The sequence below is a fragment of the Oncorhynchus clarkii genome, chromosome 15 (genome assembly GCF_045791955.1).
Source record: "Oncorhynchus clarkii lewisi isolate Uvic-CL-2024 chromosome 15, UVic_Ocla_1.0, whole genome shotgun sequence".
In the NCBI taxonomy this organism is placed as follows: Eukaryota; Metazoa; Chordata; class Actinopteri; order Salmoniformes; family Salmonidae; genus Oncorhynchus; species Oncorhynchus clarkii.
In genome coordinates, this window is record NC_092161.1 from 8,529,737 (window position 1) to 8,555,216 (window position 25,480).

Genomic DNA, 25,480 nt, shown 5'->3' on the forward strand with positions numbered 1-25,480 from the left:
TGTAGGTCTCTGTAGAGAACAACAGATGGCATCAATATTCATGTAGGTCTCTGTAGAGAACAACAGATGGCATCAATATTCATTTAGGTCCCTGTAGAGAACAACAGATTGCATCAATATTAATTTAGGTCCATGTAGAGAACAACAGATGGCATCAATATTCATTTAGGTCCCTGTAGAGAACAACAGATGGCATCAATATTCATTAAGGTCCCTGTAGAGAACAACAGATGGCATCAATATTCATGTAGGTCCCTGTAGAGAACAACAGATGGCATCAATATTCATTTAGGTCCTTGTAGAGAACAACAGATGGCATCAATATTCATTTAGGTCTCTGTAGAGAACAACAGATGGCATCAATATTCATTTAGGTCCTTGTAGAGAACAACAGATGGCATCAATATTAATTTAGGTCCCTGTAGAGAACAACAGATGGCATCAATATTAATTTAGGTCCCTGTAGAGAACAACAGATGGCATCAATATTCATGTAGGTCCCTGTAGAGAACAACAGATGGCATCAATATTCATTTAGGTCCCTGTAGAGAACAACAGATGGCATCAATATTCATGTAGGTATCTGTAGAGAACAACAGATGGCATCAATATTCATGTAGGTCTCTGTAGAGAACAACAGATGGCATCAATATTCATGTAGGTCTCTGTAGAGAACAACAGATGGCATCAATATTCATGTAGGTCTCTGTAGAGAACAACAGATGGCATCAATATTCATGTAGGTATCTGTAGAGAACAACAGATGGCATCAATATTCATTTAGGTCCCTGTAGAGAACAACAGATGGCATCAATATTCATGTAGGTATCTGTAGAGAACAACAGATGGCATCAATATTCATGTAGGTCTCTGTAGAGAACAACAGATGGCATCAATATTCATGTAGGTCTCTGTAGAGAACAACAGATGGCATCAATATTCATTTAGGTCTCTGTAGAGAACAACAGATGGCATCAATATTCATGTAGGTATCTGTAGAGAACAACAGATGGCATCAATATTCATGTAGGTATCTGTAGAGAACAACAGATGGCATCAATATTCATGTAGGTCTCTGTAGAGAACAACAGATGGCATCAATATTCATGTAGGTCTCTGTAGAGAACAACAGATGGCATCAATATTCATGTAGGTCTCTGTAGAGAACAACAGATGGCATCAATATTCATGTAGGTCTCTGTAGAGAACAACAGATGGCATCAATATTCATTTAGGTCCCTGTAGAGAACAACAGATTGCATCAATATTAATTTAGGTCCATGTAGAGAACAACAGATGGCATCAATATTCATTTAGGTCCCTGTAGAGAACAACAGATGGCATCAATATTCATTAAGGTCCCTGTAGAGAACAACAGATGGCATCAATATTCATGTAGGTCCCTGTAGAGAACAACAGATGGCATCAATATTCATTTAGGTCCTTGTAGAGAACAACAGATGGCATCAATATTCATTTAGGTCTCTGTAGAGAACAACAGATGGCATCAATATTCATTTAGGTCCTTGTAGAGAACAACAGATGGCATCAATATTAATTTAGGTCCATGTAGAGAACAACAGATGGCATCAATATTCATTTAGGTCTCTGTAGAGAACAACAGATGGCATCAATATTCCACTCTGCCACGCCAAATAGCCAGAAGCCACAGGGCTCTTCTCGCAGGTTGTACTTACTGAAATGGAATCATTGCGAACCGATTATTTTTTTTACCTTGAACAACACAGCAGCTTTTTGTGATGTTTTGTTATTTTTGTATAACAAAAAATGTACAATGAAGTTGGCTCTTTGAAAATAATGTTTGTTTTCCCCAATTTCTTGGCGCGGTCCAGGGGGAATTAATTCTTATGACGTGAGTATCGACTCGGAGTATGATAATATTCAGGAATGATTTTGTTCATGGTTCTGGAATGTACTGAAGATTCAATTGGGACTGAGCTGCCTTGGTTTCACAGCTATAACCATGTTAAAAGAGACAGAGCTGCCTGAACTACACAGTTATAACCATGTTAAAAGGGACAGAGCTGCCTGAACTTCACAGCCATAACCATGTTAAAAGGGACAGAGCTGCCTGGACTACACAGTTATAACCATGTTAAAAGGGACAGAGCTGCCTGAACTACACAGTTATAACCATGTTAAAAGGGACAGAGCTGCCTGAACTACACAGTTATAACCATGTTAAAAGGGACAGAGCTGCCTGAACTACACAGCCATAACCATGTTAAAAGGGACAGAGCTGCCTGAACTACACAGTTATAACCATGTTAAAAGGGACAGAGCTGCCTGAACTACACAGCTATAACTATGTTAAAAGGGACTGAGCTGCCTGAACTACACAGCCATAACCATGTTAAAAGGGACTGAGCTGCCTGAACTACACAGTTATAACCATGTTAAAAGGGACAGAGCTGCCTGAACTACACAGTTATAACCATGTTAAAATGGACTGAGCTGCCTGAACTACACAGTTATAACCATGTTAAAAGGGACTGAGCTGCCTGAACTACACAGCCATAACCATGTTAAAAGGGACTGAGCTGCCTGAACTACACAGTTATAACCATGTTAAAAGGGACAGAGCTGCCTGAACTACACAGTTATAACCATGTTAAAATGGACAGAGCTGCCTGAACTACACAGTTATAACCATGTTAAAAGGGACTGAGCTGCCTGAACTACACAGTTATAACCATGTTAAAAGGGACAGAGCTGCCTGAACTACACAGTTATAACCATGTTAAAAGGGACAGAGCTGCCTGAACTACACAGTTATAACCATGTTAAAAGGGACAGAGCTGCCTTAATTACACAGCCATAACCATGTTAAAAGGTACTGAGCTGCCTGAACTACACAGTTATAACCATGTTAAAAGGGACAGAGCTGCCTGAACTACACAGTTATAACCATGTTAAAAGGGACTGAGCTGTCTGAACTACACAGTTATAACCATGTTAAAAGGTACTGAGCTGCCTGAACTACACAGTTATAACCATGTTAAAAGGGACTGAGCTGCCTGAACTACACAGTTATAACCATGTTAAAAGGGACAGAGCTGCCTGAACTACACAGTTATAACCATGTTAAAAGGGACTGAGCTGCCTGAAGTACACAGTTATAACCATGTTAAAAGGGACAGAGCTGCCTGAACTAAACAGCCATAACCATGTTAAAAGGTACTGAGCTGCTTCAGTTAAACAGAATCTTGACTAGAACCAAAAAAGTGGATCATATTACTCCAGCGCTATCCTCTCTCCTGTTAAGGCTAGGGCTGATTTCAAGGTTTTACAGCTCACCTACAAAGCATTACATGGGCTTGCTCCTACCGCTCTCTCCGTTTTGGTCCTGCTGTACATACCTACAGGTACGCTACGGTCACAAGACACAGGCCTCCTTATTGTCCCTATAATTTCTAAGCAAACAGCTGGAGGAGGGCTTTCTCCTAAGGAGCTCCAATTTTATGGAATGGTCTGCCTATCCATGTGAGAGACGCAGACTCGTTCTCGACCTTTAAGAGTTTATTGAAGACTCATTCATCTCTTTAGTAGGTCCTATGATTGAGTGTAGTCTGGCCCAGGAGTGTAAAGGTGAACGAAATGGCACTGGAGCGACAAACCACTCTTGCTGTCTCTGCCTGGCCGGTTCCCATCTCTCCACTGGGATTTTCTGCCTCTAACCCTATTACAGGGGCCGAGTCACTGGCTTACTGGTGCTCTTCCATGCCGTCCCTTGGAGGGGTGTGTCACTTGAGTGGGTTGAGTCACTGACATGATCTTCCTGTCTGAGAATTTGCTCCCTCTAATTCTCTCTCTCTCCCCTCCCGAAGGACCTGAACTCTGGGACCATGTCTCAGGACTACCTAGCCTGATGACTTCTTGCTGTCCCCTGTCTACCTGGTCGTGCTGCTGCTCCAGTTTCAACTGTTCTGACTGCGGCTATGGAATTATGACCTGTTCACCTCACCTGCTACCTTGTCCCGGACCTGCTGTTTTCAACTCTCTCTCTCTCTCTCTCTCTCTCTCTACCGCACCTGCTGTCTCTAACTCTGAATGATCGGCTATGAAAATCCAACTGACGTTTACTCCTGAGGTGCTGACCTGTTGCACCCTCTACACTAGGATTATTATTATCTGACCCTGCTGGTCATTTATGAACATTTGAACATCTTGGCCATGTTCTGTTATTATCTCCATCCGGCACAGCCAGAGGACTGGCCACCCCTCATAGCCTGGTTCCTCTCTAGGTTTCTTCCTAGGTTCTGGACTTTCTAGGGAGTTTTTCTTGGCCAACATGCTTCAACACCTGCATTGCTGTTTGGGGTTTATGCTGGGTTTCTGTACAGCACTTTGTGACATCGGCTGATGTAAAAAGGGCTTTATAAATACATTTGATGGATGGATTGATGTTAAAAGGTACTGAGCTGCCTGAACTACACCGTCATAAACATGTTAAAAGGTGGACGATGTGTACTATATTTAGTCTGTTAAGAGCGTCTGTTAACAGTTCGTGAAGTGACTCAGCTTGGCTGTTTTACCGTGGAACGTTGGCCAACAGCACACTGAGAACCACGCTGTGACGCTGACCCGTCAGTAGCAACACAGCACCAGCAATTACTACCACCTCACATCATTAACAGCACTCGCCATGTCTCCGTGTTGTTATTCAGTTTTATGTGAGGTCTTGTGAAGTATATTCGCTATACACCAATCATAGTTCTGGTAATAGGGGAATACACAAACACATGATGATAATTTGGATGATAGATTATTTTAGTAACACGGTCGGGGACAAACAGACACACTGGAAAAAAATACACTTACTCCAGTACCGGGCTCTCCAGAGGTTCCGGGGTTGCCTGTTTCACCGTTTTCCCCCTGAAAATGAAAACGCACCATGTTAGAATCTCTACCGTGATCGACACCCTTATGAATACCATTATCTACTAGATTACATTACCTTTATGAACACATTATCCTGTTGTAAACACAATCCAATGTCATAGTAATTACATTATCCTGATACACTATTGATTACATTGCCCTGATGCCCTAATGATTACATTACCCAGATCATCTAATGATTACATGACCACGATTCCCTAATGATTACATTACTCTGGTGCCCTAATGATTACATTACCCTGATGCCCTAATGATTACATTACCCCGATGCCCTAAGGATTACATTACCCCGATGCCCTAATGATTACATTGCCACAATGCCCTAATGATTACATTACCCCGATGCCCTAATGATTACATTACCCTGATGCCCTAATGATTACATTACCCTGATACCCTAATGATTACATTACCCTGATGCCCTAATGATTACATTACCCCAATGCCCTAATGATTACATTACCCCGATGCCCTAATGATTACATTACCCCGGTGCCCTAATGATTACATTACCCCGATGCCCTAATGATTACATTACCCTGATGCCCTAACGATTATATTACCCTGATGCCCTAACGGTTACATTACCCTGATACCCTAACGATTACATTACCCTGATGCCCTAATGATTACATTACCCCGATGCCCTGATGATTACATTACCCCGATGCCCTAATGATTACATTACCCTGATACCCTAATGATTACATCGTCATGTTGTCAAAACATTCTTAGGACTTTAGAATGATATGAGTAGTACTATATTTTTCTAGTGGATGTTGAGTGTCATTGTGTTGAGCTCCTGAGCACCATTAATATAGATGTGATAACAATAAGGCTAGTCAGAATGCCCTCTCAGAGCGGTGGTAACCTTCCACGGATATGTTTCATATTCTGTTGCATTAAGTATTGATGCTGTCAGATGGCATTAAAATGGAGGAGTGCTGTTGGAACTGTTGTAAAATAGGTATTAAAAGTGTCAGATCACTAACTCAGACACAGGCTGCCATAGGAAATGCATTACTTCAGGATTGGTGGCTCGCCTGTGGGACGCTTGAGGTAACGTAGGTTAATGCGATTAGCATGAGGTTGTAAGTAACAAGAACATTTCCCAGGACGTAGACATATCTGATATGGGCAGAGAGCTTCAATTCTTGTTCACCTAAATGCACTGTCCAATTTACAGTAGCTATTACAGTCAAAAAATACCATGCTATTGTTTGAGGAGAAATACCATGCTATTGTTTGAGGAGAAATAACATGCTATTGTTTGAGGAGAGGCACAGTTTTGAACATGACAAGTTATTAATAAATTGAGCAGTCTTGATACAACATTTTGAACCGAAACACAATGGTTCATTGGATCAGTCTAAAACATTGTACATGCACTGCTGCCATCTAGTGGCCAATATCTAAGTTGCACCTGGGCTGGAATAATACATTATGGCCTTTCTCTTGCATTTCAAAGATGATGGTACAGAAAAAAAACATTATGGTTGTTTTTTTCTTTGTATTGTCTTTTACCAGATCTCATGTGTTATATTCTCCTACGTTCCTTTCACATTTCCACAAACGTCAAAGTGTTTCCTTTCAAATGATACTAAGAATATGCATATCCTTGCTTCAGGGCCTGAGCTACAGGCAGTTAGATTTGGGTATGTCATTTTAGGTGAAAATTTGAAAAAAAAGGGTCCGATCCTTAAACGTTTGGAGCCCTGGAGATCAGTGAACTGGGGAGAAGGGATGGGTTAGATGGAGGGATGATGACTGGATGTCCATCCCAGAGATGGACTCCAGACTACAGTGGCCATCTTGTGATGGGCACACGCTCTCACCTTCTCACCCACGCCTCCCATAGCACCCACACCACCGGGAGGACCTTGTGCACCCTAACAGGAAACAGAGAAGAAGAGAGAGGAGTCAGCGTTCATTGCCTCAGTTATCATACCTGGCAGTTTAAGCAGGCAGAGGCATACTACAGTATTTCACATTGACATGCACAGTCACATATGGTAATGTGACAATGAGTTATCAACATGTGGTCCTGTACGTACATCAGCTCCACTAGGACCCTGGGCACCTCTGGGACCAGGGGGACCGGGAGGACCCTGTAAAGAGACAACAGGAAAAGGAAGTGAATATTTCACATTTCAATAGAAGATACAAATGCATATAAAACTATTTATTTGAAAAGTGATTAAAAAAAAACAATTTTTGTTGATGATTGTTTGCTCACCATCGGACCGACGTCGCCATTCTCCCCCTTCTCGCCTGGAGGTCCAGGAAGACCCTGAGGTCAGACGGAAACAAACAAGCGCACTTTAAATTATTCTGGTTTAGCTTGAGCAAAACATGTAGTCGTAACAACAAAAACAACTAAGCAAATAACCTCAAAGTGTAGTTTTAGCATTTTTAAAATGTAACTTTCCATTTGGTTTATGATGGTTCAATGGACAGTGACATTTTTGTGTTAGGTGTATTGTAGCTTTTAGTGCCCCTCTTAGGTAAACGGTATAAAGTGAACACGCAGTTAGCGAAGCCCTTCGCTCTGTCAGATTCAACAGCAAAGGATTGCTAAAAACCAAACGCCATTCAGTGTCCTAATTAATCACCAATTAGACTTTATGGCCAATCTCTCATGTCTCTATTCGTATAGCCAAAGTTGTGACCCTCTGTCACAAAGAGACACGTGTGTCCATGTTGACAGAAAGAAAATACAGTAGAGGAGAAGAGACTGAACCTCATACTGTATAACTGTGTGACCAATAATGAGTTCATGGAAAATGAAAGAAAGCAACAACGAGACAAAACTGAATGTAACTTTTTGTTTCTCTATGGTAAGATGGAAGTCATTCATTCCTACACAAGAATCCCATTACTCATCTCCCTGCATGTTAACCCTGTGGTTGAGACGTCATATGTGCGTTTGATCCCTGACATTTCTACCGTAATTGCTATGATAACTCCTGATTTTGTCTCCTCCACTATTCAAAGGCAGTTTGTCTCCATTGTCACTCCAAGGAGCAAGGTTGGAGCGAGGACATCCTAGATATCATTCCATCTGCTATTAACTATGTTACAAAAAGCTATCTTCTTCAAATACCTATGCCCCAAGATAACTTATCTTCCTCAAATACCTACGCCCTAAGATAACCTATCTTCCTCAAATACCTTCGCCCAAAAACAAGCTATCTTCCCCAAATACCTATTCCCCAAGACAAGCTAACTTCCTCAAATACCTACGCCGCAAGACAAGCTATCTTCCTCAAATACCTACGCCCCAAGAGAAGCTATCTTCCTCAAATACCTACGCTCCAAGACAAGCTATCTTCCTCAGATACCTACGCCCCAAGACACACTCTCTTCCCCAGATACCTATTCCCCAAGACAAGCTAACTTCCTCAAATACCTACGCCCCAAGACAAGCTAATGTCCTCAAATACCTACGCCCCAAGACAAGCTATCTTCGTCAAATACCTACGCCAAAAGACAAGCTATCTTCCTCAAATACCTACGCCCCAAGATAACCTATATTCCTCAAATACATGAGCCCCAAGGGAAGAAACTGAGGCTGACAGACTGTTTGTGTGTGTGAGTGTATGTGTTTGAGCATGTGTCTGTGTGTCTATGTGTGTGAATGTGTGTGCGTCTGTGTGTCCATCAGTGTGTGTGTGTGTCCATTAGCTTCTGTGTGTCTGTATGCTGATTTGTCCCCCTGGTGTGGAACATTCATCGGAGCGGAGGTCTCGTCAGCCAGAGGTCATAAACAGAAACACTCATTATGCACCACAGTGTGGAGAGAGGAGAGTGCGTTCAGTGGTCTAGGAATGAATTAAATAGCAATGGAAGTGAATTACACCCAATTAAAAGTCAATTGAATAGAATAGCTGAGAAGATAACGTTTATTATACCTATCAGCAAGGAACACAGACTGAGACCAACGTCTCTTTTACAGCTGGGCCCTGCGTATACATGTTTACACATATAGTTTAGGTACAATGATTAAGAAACTACACTAGACAAACTAAACGATCACAGATAACACACACAAATACAGCAGCAGATTATTACATGTACACACAGGTTATTCTCCTAACAGATTATTCCCCTAACAGGTTATTCCCCTCACAGATTATTCCCCTAACAGGTTATTCCCCTCACAGGTTATTCCCCTAACAGGTTATTCCCCTAACAGATTATTCCCCTAACAGGTTATTCCCCTAACAGGTTATTCCACTAACAGGTTATTCCACTAACAGGTTATTCCCCTCACATGTTATTCCCCTCACAGGTTATTCCCCTCACAGGTTATTCCCCTAACAGGTTATTCCCCTAACAGGTTATTCCCCTAACAGGTTATTCCACTAACAGGTTATTCCCCTTTCAGGTTATTCCCCTCACAGGTTATTCCCCTCACAGGTTATTCCCCTCACAGGTTATTCCCCTAACAGGTTATTCCCCTAACAGGTTATGCCCCTCACAGGTTATTCCCCTCACAGGTTATTCCCCTCACAGGTTATTCCCCTCACAGATTATTCCCCTAACAGGTTATTCCCCTAACAGGTTATTCTCCTAACACGATATTCTCCTAGCAGGTTATTCCCCTAACAGGTTATTCCCCTAACAGGTTATTCCCCTAGCAGATTATTCCCCTAAAGGTTATTCCCCTAACAGGTTATTCCCCTAACAGGTTATTCTCCTAACAGGTTATTCCCCTAACAGGTTATTCCCCTAACAGGTTATTCCCCTAACAGGTTATTCTCCTAACAGATTATTCCCCTAACAGGTTATTCCCCTAGCAGATTATTCCCCTAAAGGTTATTCCCCTAACATGTTATTCCCCTAACAGGTTATTCTCCTAACAGGTTATTCCCCTAACAGGTTATTCCCCTAACAGCACAAGAACTTGCATTACCCGAAACAGTTACAAGCAATACAAAAATAAAAATCCTCCAATAAATATTTAAAATGGGCGACTGGGGGACAAGAGTGTCAAGTTTAAGTTTAGTCTGTAGGCTATTCCATAGGCAAGGAGTGTAACAGGAGAAGGCAGCCATATCCAACTCTGTGGAAATCACATGGGCCTCAAGTGTAATCCATGCTTGAGACCTGGTTTTAGGAATTATAATTATAATGTTGATGAGTGATGTTAAATAAGAAGAGAGCCGTTTACAAAGCTCGTCAACATGCATTTTAAAAGACAGTTTATCATCCAACCATATCCCTATGTATTTATATGCAGAGACCTGATTAATTCGAGAGCCATCTACGCTGGTAAGTGTAGCTGTATTTTTAACCAACTTTTAGAACCTATTAAAAATCATAAAATGTGTTTTCTTTGCATTTAAAACAAGTTTCAGGAGTAAAAATACTATTGAATTGTCTTAAAATCTGTCTCCAGCTGCGATAATGCTTGGTCAGCCGTTGAAGCAATAGAGCACATGACAGTGTCATCAGCATATAGATGAATTTTACACTTCTTTTTTTGAGATCAGCTTAGTATTGCGGAAAGATTGTTGCTTCCATCAATGTAATTGTCTGCATCATTTCCAATCCCCCATATATTTATTGGGGTAAATATATATATATTTACTTTAGATAGTCATGAAACCAACGACAGGCATGTCCTTTTGATGACAGCTTACCCAAAAGTATTGCATGGTCTACAGCGGCAAAAAGCTTTAGACAAATCTATGAACAAGGCGGCACAGTACTTTCTGTTATCTAGGGAACTAGTATTATAATTTACAACACGTACAGTGGCCGTAGTGGTACTGTGTTTAGGTCTGAAGCCAGATTGATTACTAGAAAGAGTATTGTTAACAGTTAAAAATTATTGTAGTTGCCTATTCACCAGTGACTCTAGAATTTTAGCCAAACAGGAGAGTTAGAGATGGGCTGATAATTATCCAATTCACTACCATCACCTCCCTTGAGGAGTGGTAAAACAAAAGCTGTTCTCCAAGATTTAGGAATCTTTCCTACGACTAATATTTGATTAAAGATATGCGTCACCGCACTAGCAATGATAGGTGCCGCACACTTGAGTAAATATGGATCCAGATTGTCAGCGCCTAATGATTTCTTAGACTCTATAGCAGATAGTGCAGACGAGACCTCATCTTCTGTGACTTTTTGGAACTTATATACTGGCTTACTGTTTTCCACATCAGCTGAAGACCGAGGGGCTGAAACAATAGACGGGTCAGGATTATGTTGGCCATTTTTTTCTTTCAAAAAGAAATCCACCAGAAATAAAGTGCAGAAAGATGAGATTGCTCCTGGAGACTAGCGGGTATTGTCTATATACATCCATCAAGACAATGACCCCGGTTTAACGAACAGCTAATTCATTTTGCTCATAAAGACAATTCCTGTACTGTACAACACATTCCCTTACATTGATGAGTTACAAGCAAACTCAGGACAACACCTCACCATATCCTCTCTTTAGGAATCACACCTCTTTAGGAATCATATCTCTTTAGGGACCATCTCTCTAGGTATCATCTCTCTAGGTATCATCTCTCTAGGTATCATCTCTCTAGGTATTATCTCTTTGGGAATCCTCTCTCTTTAGGTATCATCTCTCTAGGTATCATCTCTTTAGGAATCATCTCTTTAGATATCATCTCTCAAGGAATCATCTCTTTAGGAACCATCTCTCTAGGTATCATCTCTCTAGGTATCATCTCTCTAGGAATCATCTCTTTAGGTATCATCTCAAGGAATCATCTATTTAGGAACCATCTCTCTAGGTATCATCTCTCTAGATATCATCTCTCTAGGTATCATCTCTCTAGGAATCATCTCTCTAGGAATCATCTCTTTAGGAATAATCTCTATAGGAATCATCTCTCTATGTATCATCTCTCTATGTATCATCTCTCTATGTATCATCTCTTTAAGAATCATCTCTTTAGGAATCATCTTTCTAGGAATCATCTCTTTAGGTATCCTCTCTTTAGGTATCCTCTCTTTAGGTATCTCCTCTCTAGGTATCTTCTCTCTAGGTATCATCTCTCAAGGTATCATCCCTTTAGGATTCATCTCTTAAGGAATCATCTCTCTATGTATCATCTCTCTGTGTATCTCATCTCTCTATGAATCATCTCTCTAGCTATCATCTCTTTAGAAATCATCTCTATGCTCTCAAGTTGCTGAAATTTATTGTGAAGAAACTTAACACGATTAAAAACAGATCATTTACCTCTGGCATTTCACAACAAAAAAAAGATTTCTATTTGGTCTTTAATAGCGGTATTTTAATATTGACGGATTAAACAGCCAGTGGCCAATGAATGGGACTATGGGTCAGCACAACATCAGAAGACAACACAGCACATGACAGACCCCGTTAAGACTCACAGAGACAATGAAAACATCAAACGGTGGTGCTGTGCATGACTGCCAGTGGGCTCCATGGTTAAGCCTGTGTGTGTGCATACTGAATCTGTGCGTGTGCGCGCGTGTGTGCGTGTGCGCGCGCATGTGTGTGTGCATATGTGTGACTGTGTGTGAAGAAGAGGGGGGGGGGGAGTTACTTATTGCAAAGCGTGTGACTTTTCACATGCCATAAGCCAATACACTATAGAGGTGATGGCTAGGTGTGTGAGGGTTCATTTGGGGCCCCACCCACCTGCAGACCGATGGGACCAGGGGGCCCGGGGAAACCTCTGGATCCTTCGTCTCCCTTCTGTCCGAACATCCCCTGCTGACCCCTGGGACCGGGCTCTCCATCACCTCCCTGAGGACACAGTGACCATGGTAACACACTGATGGAGCTAATGGCAAAGCGGTATGAGGTGCAGCTGAGTGTCTTTCAATGGGGCTAAGGTGGGTCCAAGGCTGGACAGAGACAGAGGTACTCACTGCAGGTCCAGGAGCACCGATGCGACCCTGGAGACCAGCTGGACCGGGAGGACCCTGTTCCCCCTTGTCTGCTTTGCTTCCCTTCTGACCTGGCTCTCCAACCTCTCCCTGGGACACACAGGACACACGTCACACTCACAGGACACACACATCACAACACAGGACAAACACATCACACAGGACACACACTAGAGGTCGACCGATTAATCGGAATGGCCATTTAATTTTGGTATTTTTGGACACCGATTTGGACACCGATTTTTAAAATGTATATACATATTTTGACACCTTTATTTAACTAAGAACAAATTCTTATTTTCAATGACGGCCCAGGAACGGTGGGCTAACTGCCTTGTTCAGGGGCAGAACGACAGATTTTTACCTTGTCAGCTCAGGGATTCGTTATTGCAACCTTCCCGGTTACTAGTCCAACCCTCTAACCACCTGCTCCAACAATGGAAATGCATGTTCTCAAAAGATGGAAGGCAGATTGGAGGAGGTGAGATCAGGTGGGACCATTCTAGCCAATGAAAGAGCAGATACACGTGTATACAGGCCATAGAGATAGATAGAGGACTCATCGTTGTATCTGTGCCATTATAACATCTGTGACAACTAGAGGTCAACCGATTAATCGGAATGGCCGATTAATTAGGGCCGATTACATTACACTCCACGAGGAGCCTGCGTGGCAGGCTGACTACCTGTCAGCAAGAAGCCAAAGTAAGTTGCTAGCTAGCATTAAACTTACAAAAAAATAATCAATCTTCACATAATCACTAGTTTACTACACATGGTCGATGATATTACATGTTTATCTAGTTCGTCCTGCGTTGCAAATAATCGATGCGGTGCCTGTTAATTTCTCATCGAATCACAGCCTACTTCGCCAAGCAGGTGATGATTTAGCACTGTCGTTGCACCAAACCTAACCATAAATATCAATGCCTTTCTTTAAAATCAATACACAGGTATATATTTTTAAACCTGCATATTTAGTTAATATTGCCTGCTAACATGAATTTCTTATAATTAGGGAAATTGTGTCACTTCTCTTGCGTTCTGTGCAACAGAGTCAGGGTATATGCAGCAGATTGGGCCGCCTGGCTCGTTGCGAACTGTGTGAAGACCATTATTCCTAACAAAGACTGTAATTAATTTGCCAGAATTGTGCATTATTATGACATAACATTGAAGGTTGTACAATGTAACAGCAATATTTAGACTGATGGATGCCACCCATTAGATAAAATAAGGAACGGTTCCGTATTTCACTGAAAGAAAACACGTTTTGTTTTCGAATTGAAAGTTTACGGATTCGACCATATTAATGACCAAAGGCTCGTATTTCTGTGTGTTATTATGTTATAATTATGTTATAAAAGTTGGAGACTTTTATCTCCCTCACCAACTTCAAACATCTACTATCTGAGCAGCTAACCGATCACTGCAGCTGTACATAGTCCATCAGTAAATAGCCCACCCAATTTACCTACCTCATCCCCATGCTGTTTATATTTATTTACTTTTCTGCTCTTTTGCACACCAGTATCTCTACCTGCACATGACCATCTGATCATTTATCACTCCAGTGTTAATCTGCAAAATTGTAAATATTCGCCTACCTCTTCATGCCTTTTGCACACAATGTAAATAGACTCTTTTTTTTCATTCTACTGTGTTATTAACTTGTTTATTGTTTACTCCATGTGTAACTCTCCATGTGTAACTCTCCATGTGTTGTCTGTTCACACTGCTATGCTTTATCTTGGCCAGGTCGCAGTTGTAAATGAGAACTTGTTCTCAACTAGCCTACCTGGTTAAATAAAGGTGAAATAAAAAAATAAAAAATAATAATAATAATTAAGTCTATGATTTGATATTTGATTGAGCAGTCTGACTGAGCGGTGGTAGGCAGCAACAGGCTCGTAAGCATTCATTCAAACAGCACTTTCGTGCGTATTGCCAGCAGCTCTCCGCAAGCATTGAGCTGTTTATGACTTCAAGCCCATCAACTCCCGAGATGAGGCTGGTGTAACCGATGTGAAATGGCTAGCTAGTTAGCAGGGTGCGCGCTAATAGCGTTTCAATCGGTCACTCGCTCTGAGACTTGGAGTAGTTGTTCCCCTTGCTCTGCATGGGTAACAATGCTTCGAGGGTGGCTGTTGTCGTTGTGTTCCTGGTTCGAGCCCAGGTAGGAGCAAGGAGAGGGACGGAAACTGTACTGTTACACTGGCAATACTAAAGTGCCTATAAGAACATTCGACGGTCAACGGTATATGAAATACAAATGGTATAGAGAGAAATAGTCCTATAATTCCTATAATAACTACAACCTAAAACTTCTTACCTGGGAATACTGAAGCCTCATGTTAAAAGGAACCACCAGCTTTCATATGTTCTCATGTTCTGAGCAAGGAACTTAAACGTTTGCTTTTTTACATGGCACATATTGCACTTTTACTTTCTTCTCCAACACTTTGTTTTTGCATTATTTAAACCAAATTGAACATGCTTCATTTTTATTTGAGGCTAAATTGATTTTATTGATGTATTATATTAAGTTAAAATAAGTGTTCATTCAGTATTGTTGTAATTGTCCTTATTACAAATACACTTTCAAAAAGAGGCAGATTAATCGGTATCGGCGTTTTGGTCCTCCATTAATCGGTATCGGCGTTTTTGGTCCTCCATTAATCGGTATCGGCGTTTTTGGTCCTCCATTATTCACTATTGCCGTTTTTGGTCCTCCAATAATCGGTATTGGTGTTGAAAAATCATAATCGGTCGACCTCTAGACACAGGACACACACACATCACACACACACATAACACAGACACACACATAACACACACACACATCACACAGAACACACACACATCACACAGGACACACACACCACACAGGACACACACATCACACAGAACACACACATCACACAGGACACACACACACCACACAGGACACAAACATCACACAGGACACACACACATAACACAGGACACACACATCACACAGGACACACACACCACACAGGACACACACATCACACAGGACACACACATCACACAGAACACACACACACCACACATGACACACACATCACACAGGACATACACACCACATAGGACACACACACCACACAGGACACACACATCACACACACATCACACATCACACAGAACACACACACACCACACATGACACACACATCACACAGGACACACACACCACACAGGACACACACATCACACACACATCACACAGGACACACACACCACACAGGACACACACATCACACAGCACACACACACCACACAGGACACACACATCACACAGGACACACACACCACAAGGAACACACACACACACCACACAGGACACACACATCACACAGGACACACACATCACAAGGAACACACACACACACCACACAGGACACACACATCACACAGGACACACACACATAACACAGGACACACACATCACACAGGACACACACATCACACAGGACACACATCACACAGGACACACATCACACAGGACACACACATAACACAGGACACACACACACATAACACAGGGCATACACATCTACAATAACACCTACTTCCAAATGTCAACCTTGTATATAAAAAACACTTGTCAGTGTATTGGCAAATTAGTTAATTACCTGCAAAATGTATGTGCAATTACAAATACAAGTGTGCATGGTGTTGGAGTTTAGCTGGATGATTTTTGATGGTTTAATAAAAACATACTGTATGATTGGCAGCTTAATAGACTGGCTGGATTGTAACCTTCTGGGAGAAAGCAGGAGATAAATCAGACACAGTTTTTACCCTTTATATATCTTCTAAGTACAGTTTGTTTAAGATGATGGATATGCAGACAGAGACAGAGAGAGAGAGAGAGCGAGAGAGAGAGACAGGGAGAGACAGGGAGAGACAGGGAGAGACAGGGAGAGACAGCCAGACAGACAGAGAGACAGGGAGAGATAGAGAGAGAGAGAGAGAGAGAGAGACAGAGAGAGACAGAGAGCGAGAGAGGGAGAGAGAGAGACAGAGAGAGAGAGACAGAGTGAGAGACAGGGATAGAGAGAGAGAGAGAGAGAGAGAGACAGAGAGAGAGAGAGACAGAGAGAGACAGAGAGAGACAGAGAGAGACAGAGAGAGACAGAGAGAGAGAGAGACAGATAGAGAGAGAGAGACAGATAGAGAGAATGAGAGAGACAGGGAGAGAGAGAGAGAGAGACAGATAGAGAGAGACAGATACAGAGAGAGAGACATGGAGAGAGAGAGAGAGAGACAGAGAGACAGGGAGAGACAGAGAGAGAGAGAGAGACAGATAGAGAGAGAGACAGAAAGAGAGAGAGACAGATAGAGAGAGAGAGACAGATAGAGAGAGAGAGAGAGGGAGAGAGAGGCAGAGAGACAGAGAGACAGAGAGAGACAGACAGACAGACAGACAGACAGACAGACAGAAAGCGATGGGGAGGGTACTAACCTTGTCACCGTCCTCTCCGGGTGGACCCTGAGGTCCGGCAGGGCCAGGCAGACCCACTGGGCCTTGGACTCCGTCACGACCAGATGGTCCCTGAGGACCTTTCTCACCAGGCCCTCCCTTCTCTCCAGCAGGCCCTGGGGGCCCCTGAGAGCCAGTTCTACCAGACAGACCGATTGGGCCAGCAGGTCCAGCACTACCTCTCTCACCAGGGGAGCCCTGCGATGGAGAGAGAGAGGGAATGAGAGAGAGAGATGGAGAGAAAGAAGTCAAACACACTTTAAAGATAATGATTGAGGAAAGATGCAAGTTCAGAGTTCTGAGTTTTTAATGTAGGGTGAAATATTATAATATAATATACCGTGGCAGCAGGGTAGCCTAGTGGTTAGAACGTTGGACTAGTAACCAAAAGGTTGCACGATTGAAACCCGGAGCTGACAAGGTAAAAATCTGTCGTTCTGCCCCTGAACATGGAAGTTAACCCACTGTTCCTAGGCCGTCATTGAAAATAAGAATTTGTTCTTAATTTACTTGTCTAGTTAAATGAATGTTAAAATATATATATATATCAGGCCATCTAGAATGACTATCAGAATCCAACATTAGAATGATTAAAACCGCTGATGGCTTCTACCTCGATGGAAAATATCAACCTTTTTCAGAAGCACTGTATGATCCAGCCAGTATCAAACGTAGAAAACAGCAATATAGTACAGGTCATTTGAAGAGAGGGGGTCTCGCTTTTAGTCACTCAGAGCCATTCTCCCTTTTCTTTAGAAGCATTATCATTAGCTAGCCTCTCCTCTCTGAGCAGAACTGAGCAGCAGGTCTCAGAGAGATTGAGGGAGAGAGACGGAAGGGAGCAGGCAGTCTGGCAGGTAGTTGTAATCTAGCCCTGAGGAGTGATCTGACTACTGAGTGAGGAACTGACTGACTGCTGAGGTCTTCAGGGCTCTTCTCTTCACATGCTGCCTCTGCCTGGTGCACAGCAAGCGAATGTTCCAACAGGGAGGGAGGCTGTCGGTGTCGCCTGGAGCTCAGTTAGTGAATATGGCTATGTCCCAACAACACTATGGGCTTGGGGTGTGAGCCTATACCCTTATATAGCTGGTCTTTCTTGTCTCCTTTCCTCAGGGAGAAGTATAGATAGTCTGTGTGAAATCAAATCAAAATTTTATTGGTGACGTACAAATGGTTAGCAGATGTTAATGCGAGTGAAGGGAAATGCTTGTGCTTCTAGTTCCAACAGTGCAGTAATATCCAAATAATTATCTAACAATTCCCAACAACTACCTAATACACCCAAATCTAACAAGTAATCAAACAAATCTAAAGGGGTGAATGAGAATATGTACATATAAATATATGAATGAGCGATGGCCGAGCGGGATAGGCAAGATGCAGTAGATGGTATAAAATACAGTATATAATGTGATATGAGTAATGTACAGTGGCTCGCGAAAGTATTCACCCTCCTTCTCAATTTTCCTATTTTGTTGCCTTACATCCTGGAATTAAAATATATTTTTTTGGGAGGGGGGTTTGTATCATTTGATTTACACAACATGCCTACCACTTTGAAGATGCAAAATATTTTTTATTGTGAAACAAACAAGAAATAAGACAAAAAAAAAACTGAAAACTTGAGCGTGCATAACTATTCACCCCCAAAGGCAATACTTTGTAGAGTCACCTTTTGCAGCAATTACAGCTGCAAGTCTCTTGGGGTATGTCTCTACGAGCTTGGCACATCTAGCCACTGGGATTTTTGCTCATTCTTCAAGGCAAAACTGCTCCAGCTCCTTCAAGATGGATGGGTTCAGCTGATGTACAGCAAAATTTAAGTCATAAAACAGATTCTCAATTGGATTGAGGTCTGGGCTTTGACTAGGCCATTCCAATACATTTAATGTTTCCCCTTAAACCACTCGAGTGTTGCTTTAGCAGTATGCTTAGGGTCATCGTCCTGCTGGAAGGTGAACCTCTATCCCAGTCTCAAATCTCTGGAAGACTGAAACAGGTTTCCCTCAAGAACATTCCTGTATTTAGCACCATCCATCATTCCTTCAATTCTGACCAGTTTCCCAGTCCCTGCCAATGAAAAACATCCCCACAGCATGATGCTGCCACCACCTGTAACGTTCTGAAATTAGTTCCTTTTTTATGTCTTTGTGTTAGGTTGGGGTGGGTAGTCTATGTTCTTTTTTCTATGCTATATTTCTATGCGTTTGGCCTAGTATGGTTCTCAATCAGAGGCAGGTGTCGTTCGTTGTCTCTGATTGAGTATCATACTAAGGGAGCCTGTTTTCCCCATTTTGGTTGTGGGTGTTTAATTTCTGTTTAGTGTCTGTTCACCTGACAGAACTGTTTATTTTTCTCTTCGTTGTTATTTTGTGTAGTGTTCAGTTTGTTCAATTAAAACATGACGAACACTTACCACGCTGCATTTTGGTCCTCCTCTCCTTCCACCAACGAGAAGCATTACACCACCACCATGCTTCACTGTGGGGATGGTATTCTTGGGGTAATGGGATGTGTTGGGTTTGCATCAGACATAGTGTTTTCCTTGATGGCCAAAAAGCTCAATTTTATTCTCATCTGATTAGAGTACCTTCTTTCATATGTTTGGGGAGTCTCCCACATGCCTTTTGGCGAATACCAAACATGTTTGCTAATTTTTTAAAAGTGGTCCTATGGACAGATACTCCAATCTCCATTGTGGAGCTTTGCAGCTCCTTCAGGGTTATCTTTGGTCTGTGAGTTTTGGTGGGCGGCCCTCTCTTGGCAGGTTTGCTGTGGTGCCATATTCTTTCCATTTAAAAAAAATGGATTTAATGGTGCTCCGTGTGATGTTGAAAGTTTCTGATATTTTTTTTATAACCCAACCCTGATCTGTACTTCTCCACAACTGTGTCCCTGAACTGTTTGGAGAGCTCCTTGGTCTTCATAGTGCTGCTTGCTTGGTGTTGCCCCTTGCTTAGTGGTGTTGCAGACTCTGGGGCCTTTCAGAAAAGGTGACTATATACTGAGATCATGTGACAGATCATGTGACACTTAGTTTGCACACAGGTGGACTTCTGAAGGTAAATGGTTGCACCATATTTTATTTAGGGGCTTCATAGCAAATGGGTGAGAACATATGCACGCACCAGTTTTCCGTTTATTTTTGTATATATTTACATATATATTTATATACAAGTATTTTTTTTTATTTCACTTCACCAATTTTGACTATTTTGTGTATGTCCATTACATGAAATCCAAATAAAAATCCAGTTAAATGACAGGTTGTAAGGAAATAAAATAGGAAAAACGCCAAGGGGGATGAGTACTTTTGCAAGGCACTGTAATATATGTAAACATTATTGAAGTGGCGTTGTTTAAAGTTGCATTATTTAAAGTGGCTTTGTTTAAAGTGACTAGTGATCCATTGTTTAAAGTGGCATTATTTAAAGTGGCTTTGTTTAAAGTGAATAGTGATCCATTGTTTAAAGTGACTAGTGATCCATTGTTTAAAGTGACTAGTGATCCATTGTTTAAAGTGACTAGTGATCCATTGTTTAAAGTGACTAGTGATCCATTGTTTAAAGTGACTAGTGATCCATTGTTTAAAGTGACTAGTGATCCATTGTTTAAAGTGACTAGTGATCCATTGTTTAAAGTGGCTTTGTTTAAAGTGAATAGTGATCCATTGTTTAAAGTGACTAGTGATCCATTGTTTAAAGTGACTAGTGATCCATTGTTTAAAGTTACTAGTGATCCATTGTTTAAAGTGGCTTTGTTTAAAGTGACTAGTGATCCATTGTTTAAAGTGACTAGTGATCCATTGTTTAAAGTGACTAGTGATCCATTGTTTAAAGTGACTAGTGATCCATTGTTTAAAGTGACTAGTGATCCATTGTTTAAAGTGACTAGTGATCCATTGTTTAAAGTGACTAGTGATCCATTGTTTAAAGTTACTAGTGATCCATTGTTTAAAGTGGCTTTGTTTAAAGTGACTAGTGATCCATTGTTTAAAGTGACTAGTGATCCATTGTTTAAAGTGACTAGTGATCCATTGTTTAAAGTGACTAGTGATCCATTGTTTAAAGTGACTAGTGATCCATTGTTTAAAGTGACTAGTGATCCATTGTTTAAAGTGACTAGTGATCCATTGTTTAAAGTGACTAGTGATCCATTGTTTAAAGTGGCTTTGTTTAAAGTGAATAGTGATCCATTGTTTAAAGTGACTAGTGATCCATTGTTTAAAGTGACTAGTGATCCATTGTTTAAAGTTACTAGTGATCCATTGTTTAAAGTGGCTTTGTTTAAAGTGACTAGTGATCCATTGTTTAAAGTGACTAGTGATCCATTGTTTAAAGTGACTAGTGATCCATTGTTTAAAGTGACTAGTGATCCATTGTTTAAAGTGACTAGTGATCCATTGTTTAAAGTGACTAGTGATCCATTGTTTAAAGTGACTAGTGATCCATTGTTTAAAGTTACTAGTGATCCATTGTTTAAAGTGGCTTTGTTTAAAGTGACTAGTGATCCATTGTTTAAAGTGACTAGTGATCCATTGTTTAAAGTGACTAGTGATCCATTGTTTAAAGTGACTAGTGATCCATTGTTTAAAGTGACTAGTGATCCATTGTTTAAAGTGACTAGTGATCCATTGTTTAAAGTGACTAGTGATCCATTGTTTAAAGTGACGAGTGATCCATTGTTTAAAATGTCCAGTGTGTCCACTAGATCGACTTTTAATGTTCTCTCGGATCAGGTAACAAAGAGAAGGAAGCAAGGTGAGAGCTGCAGTGTGCTGTAGAGTGTTGGGACACATCCTGTCTGACTGACTGTGTACGTAGCTCAGTGGCACTACAAGTGGCAGGTTGGGAAGGGGAGGGAGGTGGTGTAGAGTGTTGGGACACATCCAGTGGTGGCAGGTTGGGAGATCTCCTCTGAATCGTGACACTAACCACGTTTACATCCACAGTTTTTATGTGAGTAAAGTCATACCGTATAAAAACTTATTTTGTTTAGGTAAAATGGTATAAACGCAGACAGATAATGTGTTCATTCAAACATCTTTTTGTGTCGTAAAATAATATTATGCAAGAAATGTCAGTTGAAGCGCCTTTATGCACAAATATTGATATATTAACCATCATGTCGAAGTAAACTTGGAGTCACATGATAATATGGTGTGTGGTCCTTCCACTACGACTTAGAAAACCATGCAGTTTACTAGGCTACAGTTGAAATGAGTTATAATGAACTTCACGGGGTGTTGAAAGGGCAAGGTGATGAGCTAGATGCTCCTTTTCAATAAATACCGAGGGTCTTATTCTGATGACACGATGATCGATGCTTGACTGCCGTTTGACAAATGAAAAATATACTCGCTCTTATCCATAATAATCTCATCACGACGACCAGACGTAGACTAGACGTAGACTAGACATGGACTAGACGAAGACTAGACGTAGACTAGACGTGGACTAGACGTGGACTAGACGTAGACTAGACGTAGACTAGACGTGGAATAGACGTGGACTAGACGTAGACAAGACGTAGACTAGACGTGGACTAGTCAACCCGCACTGTGTCTGTGAGCTGTTGGCACATTTGCTATTTAACGCAAAAGTGTTTGTTACAAAACTAGCGGTAGAGTTGAAAATGCGATGGAAACACATTGAACTTTCGATTTTTATTCGACACATGAAAACTTACATTTTGTTTGCACTATGTCATCACACACTGCAATAAGTCTGCTTGGCGGAAACACGTCACTGGTGGAAAAATTCACATATTCTTTTACTAGGCAAGTCAGTTAAGAACAAATTCTTATTTTCAATGACGGCCTAGGAACAGTGGGTTAACTGCCTGTTCAGGGGCAGAACGACAGATTTGTACCTTGTCAGCTCGGGGATATGAACTTGCAACCTTTCGGTTACTAGTCCAACGCTCTAACCACTAGGCTACCCTGCCGCCCCAATGCTGATTATAGAATATTCACATGGAAATTTGTCGCCAAATGGATGGAAACCTATCGAGATTGTCGACAGTGAACTTGCAAAATAAGCATTTCAATGTACTGTGTACCGTGTGACTCCTGTGCATATGACAAACAAACTGTACCGGACTTGGGAGTGTCTGGATGCTCAGACAGCGGGGTGAGTCAGTATGGAGTGGACCCGGGCTCTCATTCACCTCACAGGCTGGGAGCAGAGCGCATCACCAATGGGCCGGTAGCAAACAATCCCAATTTCAATTTCACTTCCTGCATGACCGCTTCACATTAGGTATTTCTAGCTTCTCTTGCGACCGACCCCAAGACATCACAACGTTAAATCAAACACTCACTTCCCAGAAGCAGGGTATGCATTGGAATCATTGCTACTGGAAATAGCAATATGTTACATTGAATTAATTTCATATCAGTATGACAATCATGTTTTCCTCAAACAGTCTAATTCAGTCCACCCCCCGACCACCCTCACATGTCTGGTCTAATCTTTGAGCCCACTGTCAAGCTATCTAAAGAGACATTACACTGTGACAATATGAATCTAGTGTATGCTCAGACGAAGCAATTAGAAACCCCAAAGTTATCACTGAAAATAGGTGGGATCCTGCCTGTCTATTCGTCAAGGGATAAAACAGCCTTCTAGTGGTGGGAGTCATTATTACAGAATATTTTATGTTTTAATTGTATTTATATTTAACTAGGCAACTCAGTTAAGAACAAATTCTAATTTACAATGACGGCCTACCCCGGCCAAACCCGGACGACGCTGGGCTGTGCGCCGCTCTATGGGACTCCCAATCACAAACGGTTGTGATACAGCCTGGAATCAAACCAGGGTCTGTAAGGGAAACCTCTAGTGCTGAGATGCAGTACCTTAGACCACTGCGCCACTCGGGAACTCTCATTTAGCAGACTCTTCTATCCAGATCGACTTACAGGAACAGGTTAAGTGCCTTGCTCAAGGGCACATTGACAGATTGTTCACCTTGTCGCCTCTTCAAACCATTGACCTTTCAGTTACTGGCCCAACGCTCTTAACCGCTAGGCTACTAGGACAAGGATCTTCATTGCATCCTGCTGTGAGACAATATTGATCCTAGACTAATGGCTACCTCCAAAATAGAACCAAAACAACACAGTAAGAACAGCTTAGGCTGACGCACTGTGTTGTACTTTTATCCTTGACAGTGGTATGGAACTATCCCCCTCAGTAACCCTGATATCTGAAGACCCTCTGACACCTGACGAAACATCCCCTTCACATTAACAACAGACAGGTATATACTTCACATTAACAACAGACAGGTACTGTATATACTTCACATTAACAACAGACAGGTACTGTATATACTTCACTTTAACAACAGACAGGTAGTGGTAGGTGACAGACAGATGTTTACTTACCACGGGGCCTGATGGACCCTGAGGTCCTTCTCCTCCCTTCAAACCAGCTGGACCCTGGAAGGAGAAGAGAAAAGGATTAGAGTGATAGAGTGATACAGTATGTCCAAAGAGACACACAGCCTGATAGACAGTGTTTAATGTCCCTACAAGTCAGACAGATAGTCAGTATTGAGTGTGTCATGACGTTGGCCTGTGGGTAAGGTTTATGACCCCCCACCCCCCATAAATACCTTTCTCCCTTCCCTCTCTCTTGACTCTACATGAGGGACTCTTGAATAGCCTTTGTGAAACAGAGAGTCTGGAAACATCAAACAAGTAGGGGAAAGGAACAACATTTCTGTAATAGAACCAGTTGAAAATATGTGTTGGTACTTAATGAATATGATGTCAGTTCGGTTGTCATCTGAGACATTATGACTGATGACATGACGACCTAAACTGTATCTGGGAAAGTCTACACATTATAGTTATCAGATTCACATGGAATTGTTGTGCAATTCAAATGTTTAAATATACAATTATTTGTGAAAAGATTAAATGTAATTTTAGCTTCCAAATGAGAGATTTGGGTTTTCATAAGGTTATGGCTCTGCTCAGTCAGTGGCCCGCCTCTGTGAAGAGACATTGGTTATAAACTATGAAACACACCCTTCTCTCCATCCACTATATAAAGCCATGACGAAAATGTAACCTTCTGTTCCGAGTACATTAGGACGACGGTCCGATGTCAGAAGGATTCAGATAATAACTAATGAACAAAGCCAACCTCA

The 25,480-nt window shown here is 41.6% G+C and overlaps 1 protein-coding gene across 1 annotated transcript in view; it reads right to left on the reverse strand.

The window, feature by feature from the left end:
• The window catches only part of LOC139366890 (collagen alpha-1(XI) chain-like), a 166,321-nt gene that overhangs the window by 36,371 nt on the left and 104,470 nt on the right, over nt 1-25,480 (reverse strand). Inside the window, exons 41-48 of the mRNA XM_071104629.1 lie at nt 24,711-24,764; nt 17,303-17,518; nt 12,796-12,903; nt 12,563-12,670; nt 7,160-7,213; nt 6,978-7,031; nt 6,759-6,812; nt 4,843-4,896 (exon numbers count right to left, since the gene is read on the reverse strand). Of these exons, the coding sequence (XP_070960730.1) occupies nt 4,843-4,896; nt 6,759-6,812; nt 6,978-7,031; nt 7,160-7,213; nt 12,563-12,670; nt 12,796-12,903; nt 17,303-17,518; nt 24,711-24,764 (702 nt within the window). The remainder of the gene's footprint in view (nt 1-4,842; nt 4,897-6,758; nt 6,813-6,977; nt 7,032-7,159; nt 7,214-12,562; nt 12,671-12,795; nt 12,904-17,302; nt 17,519-24,710; nt 24,765-25,480) is intronic.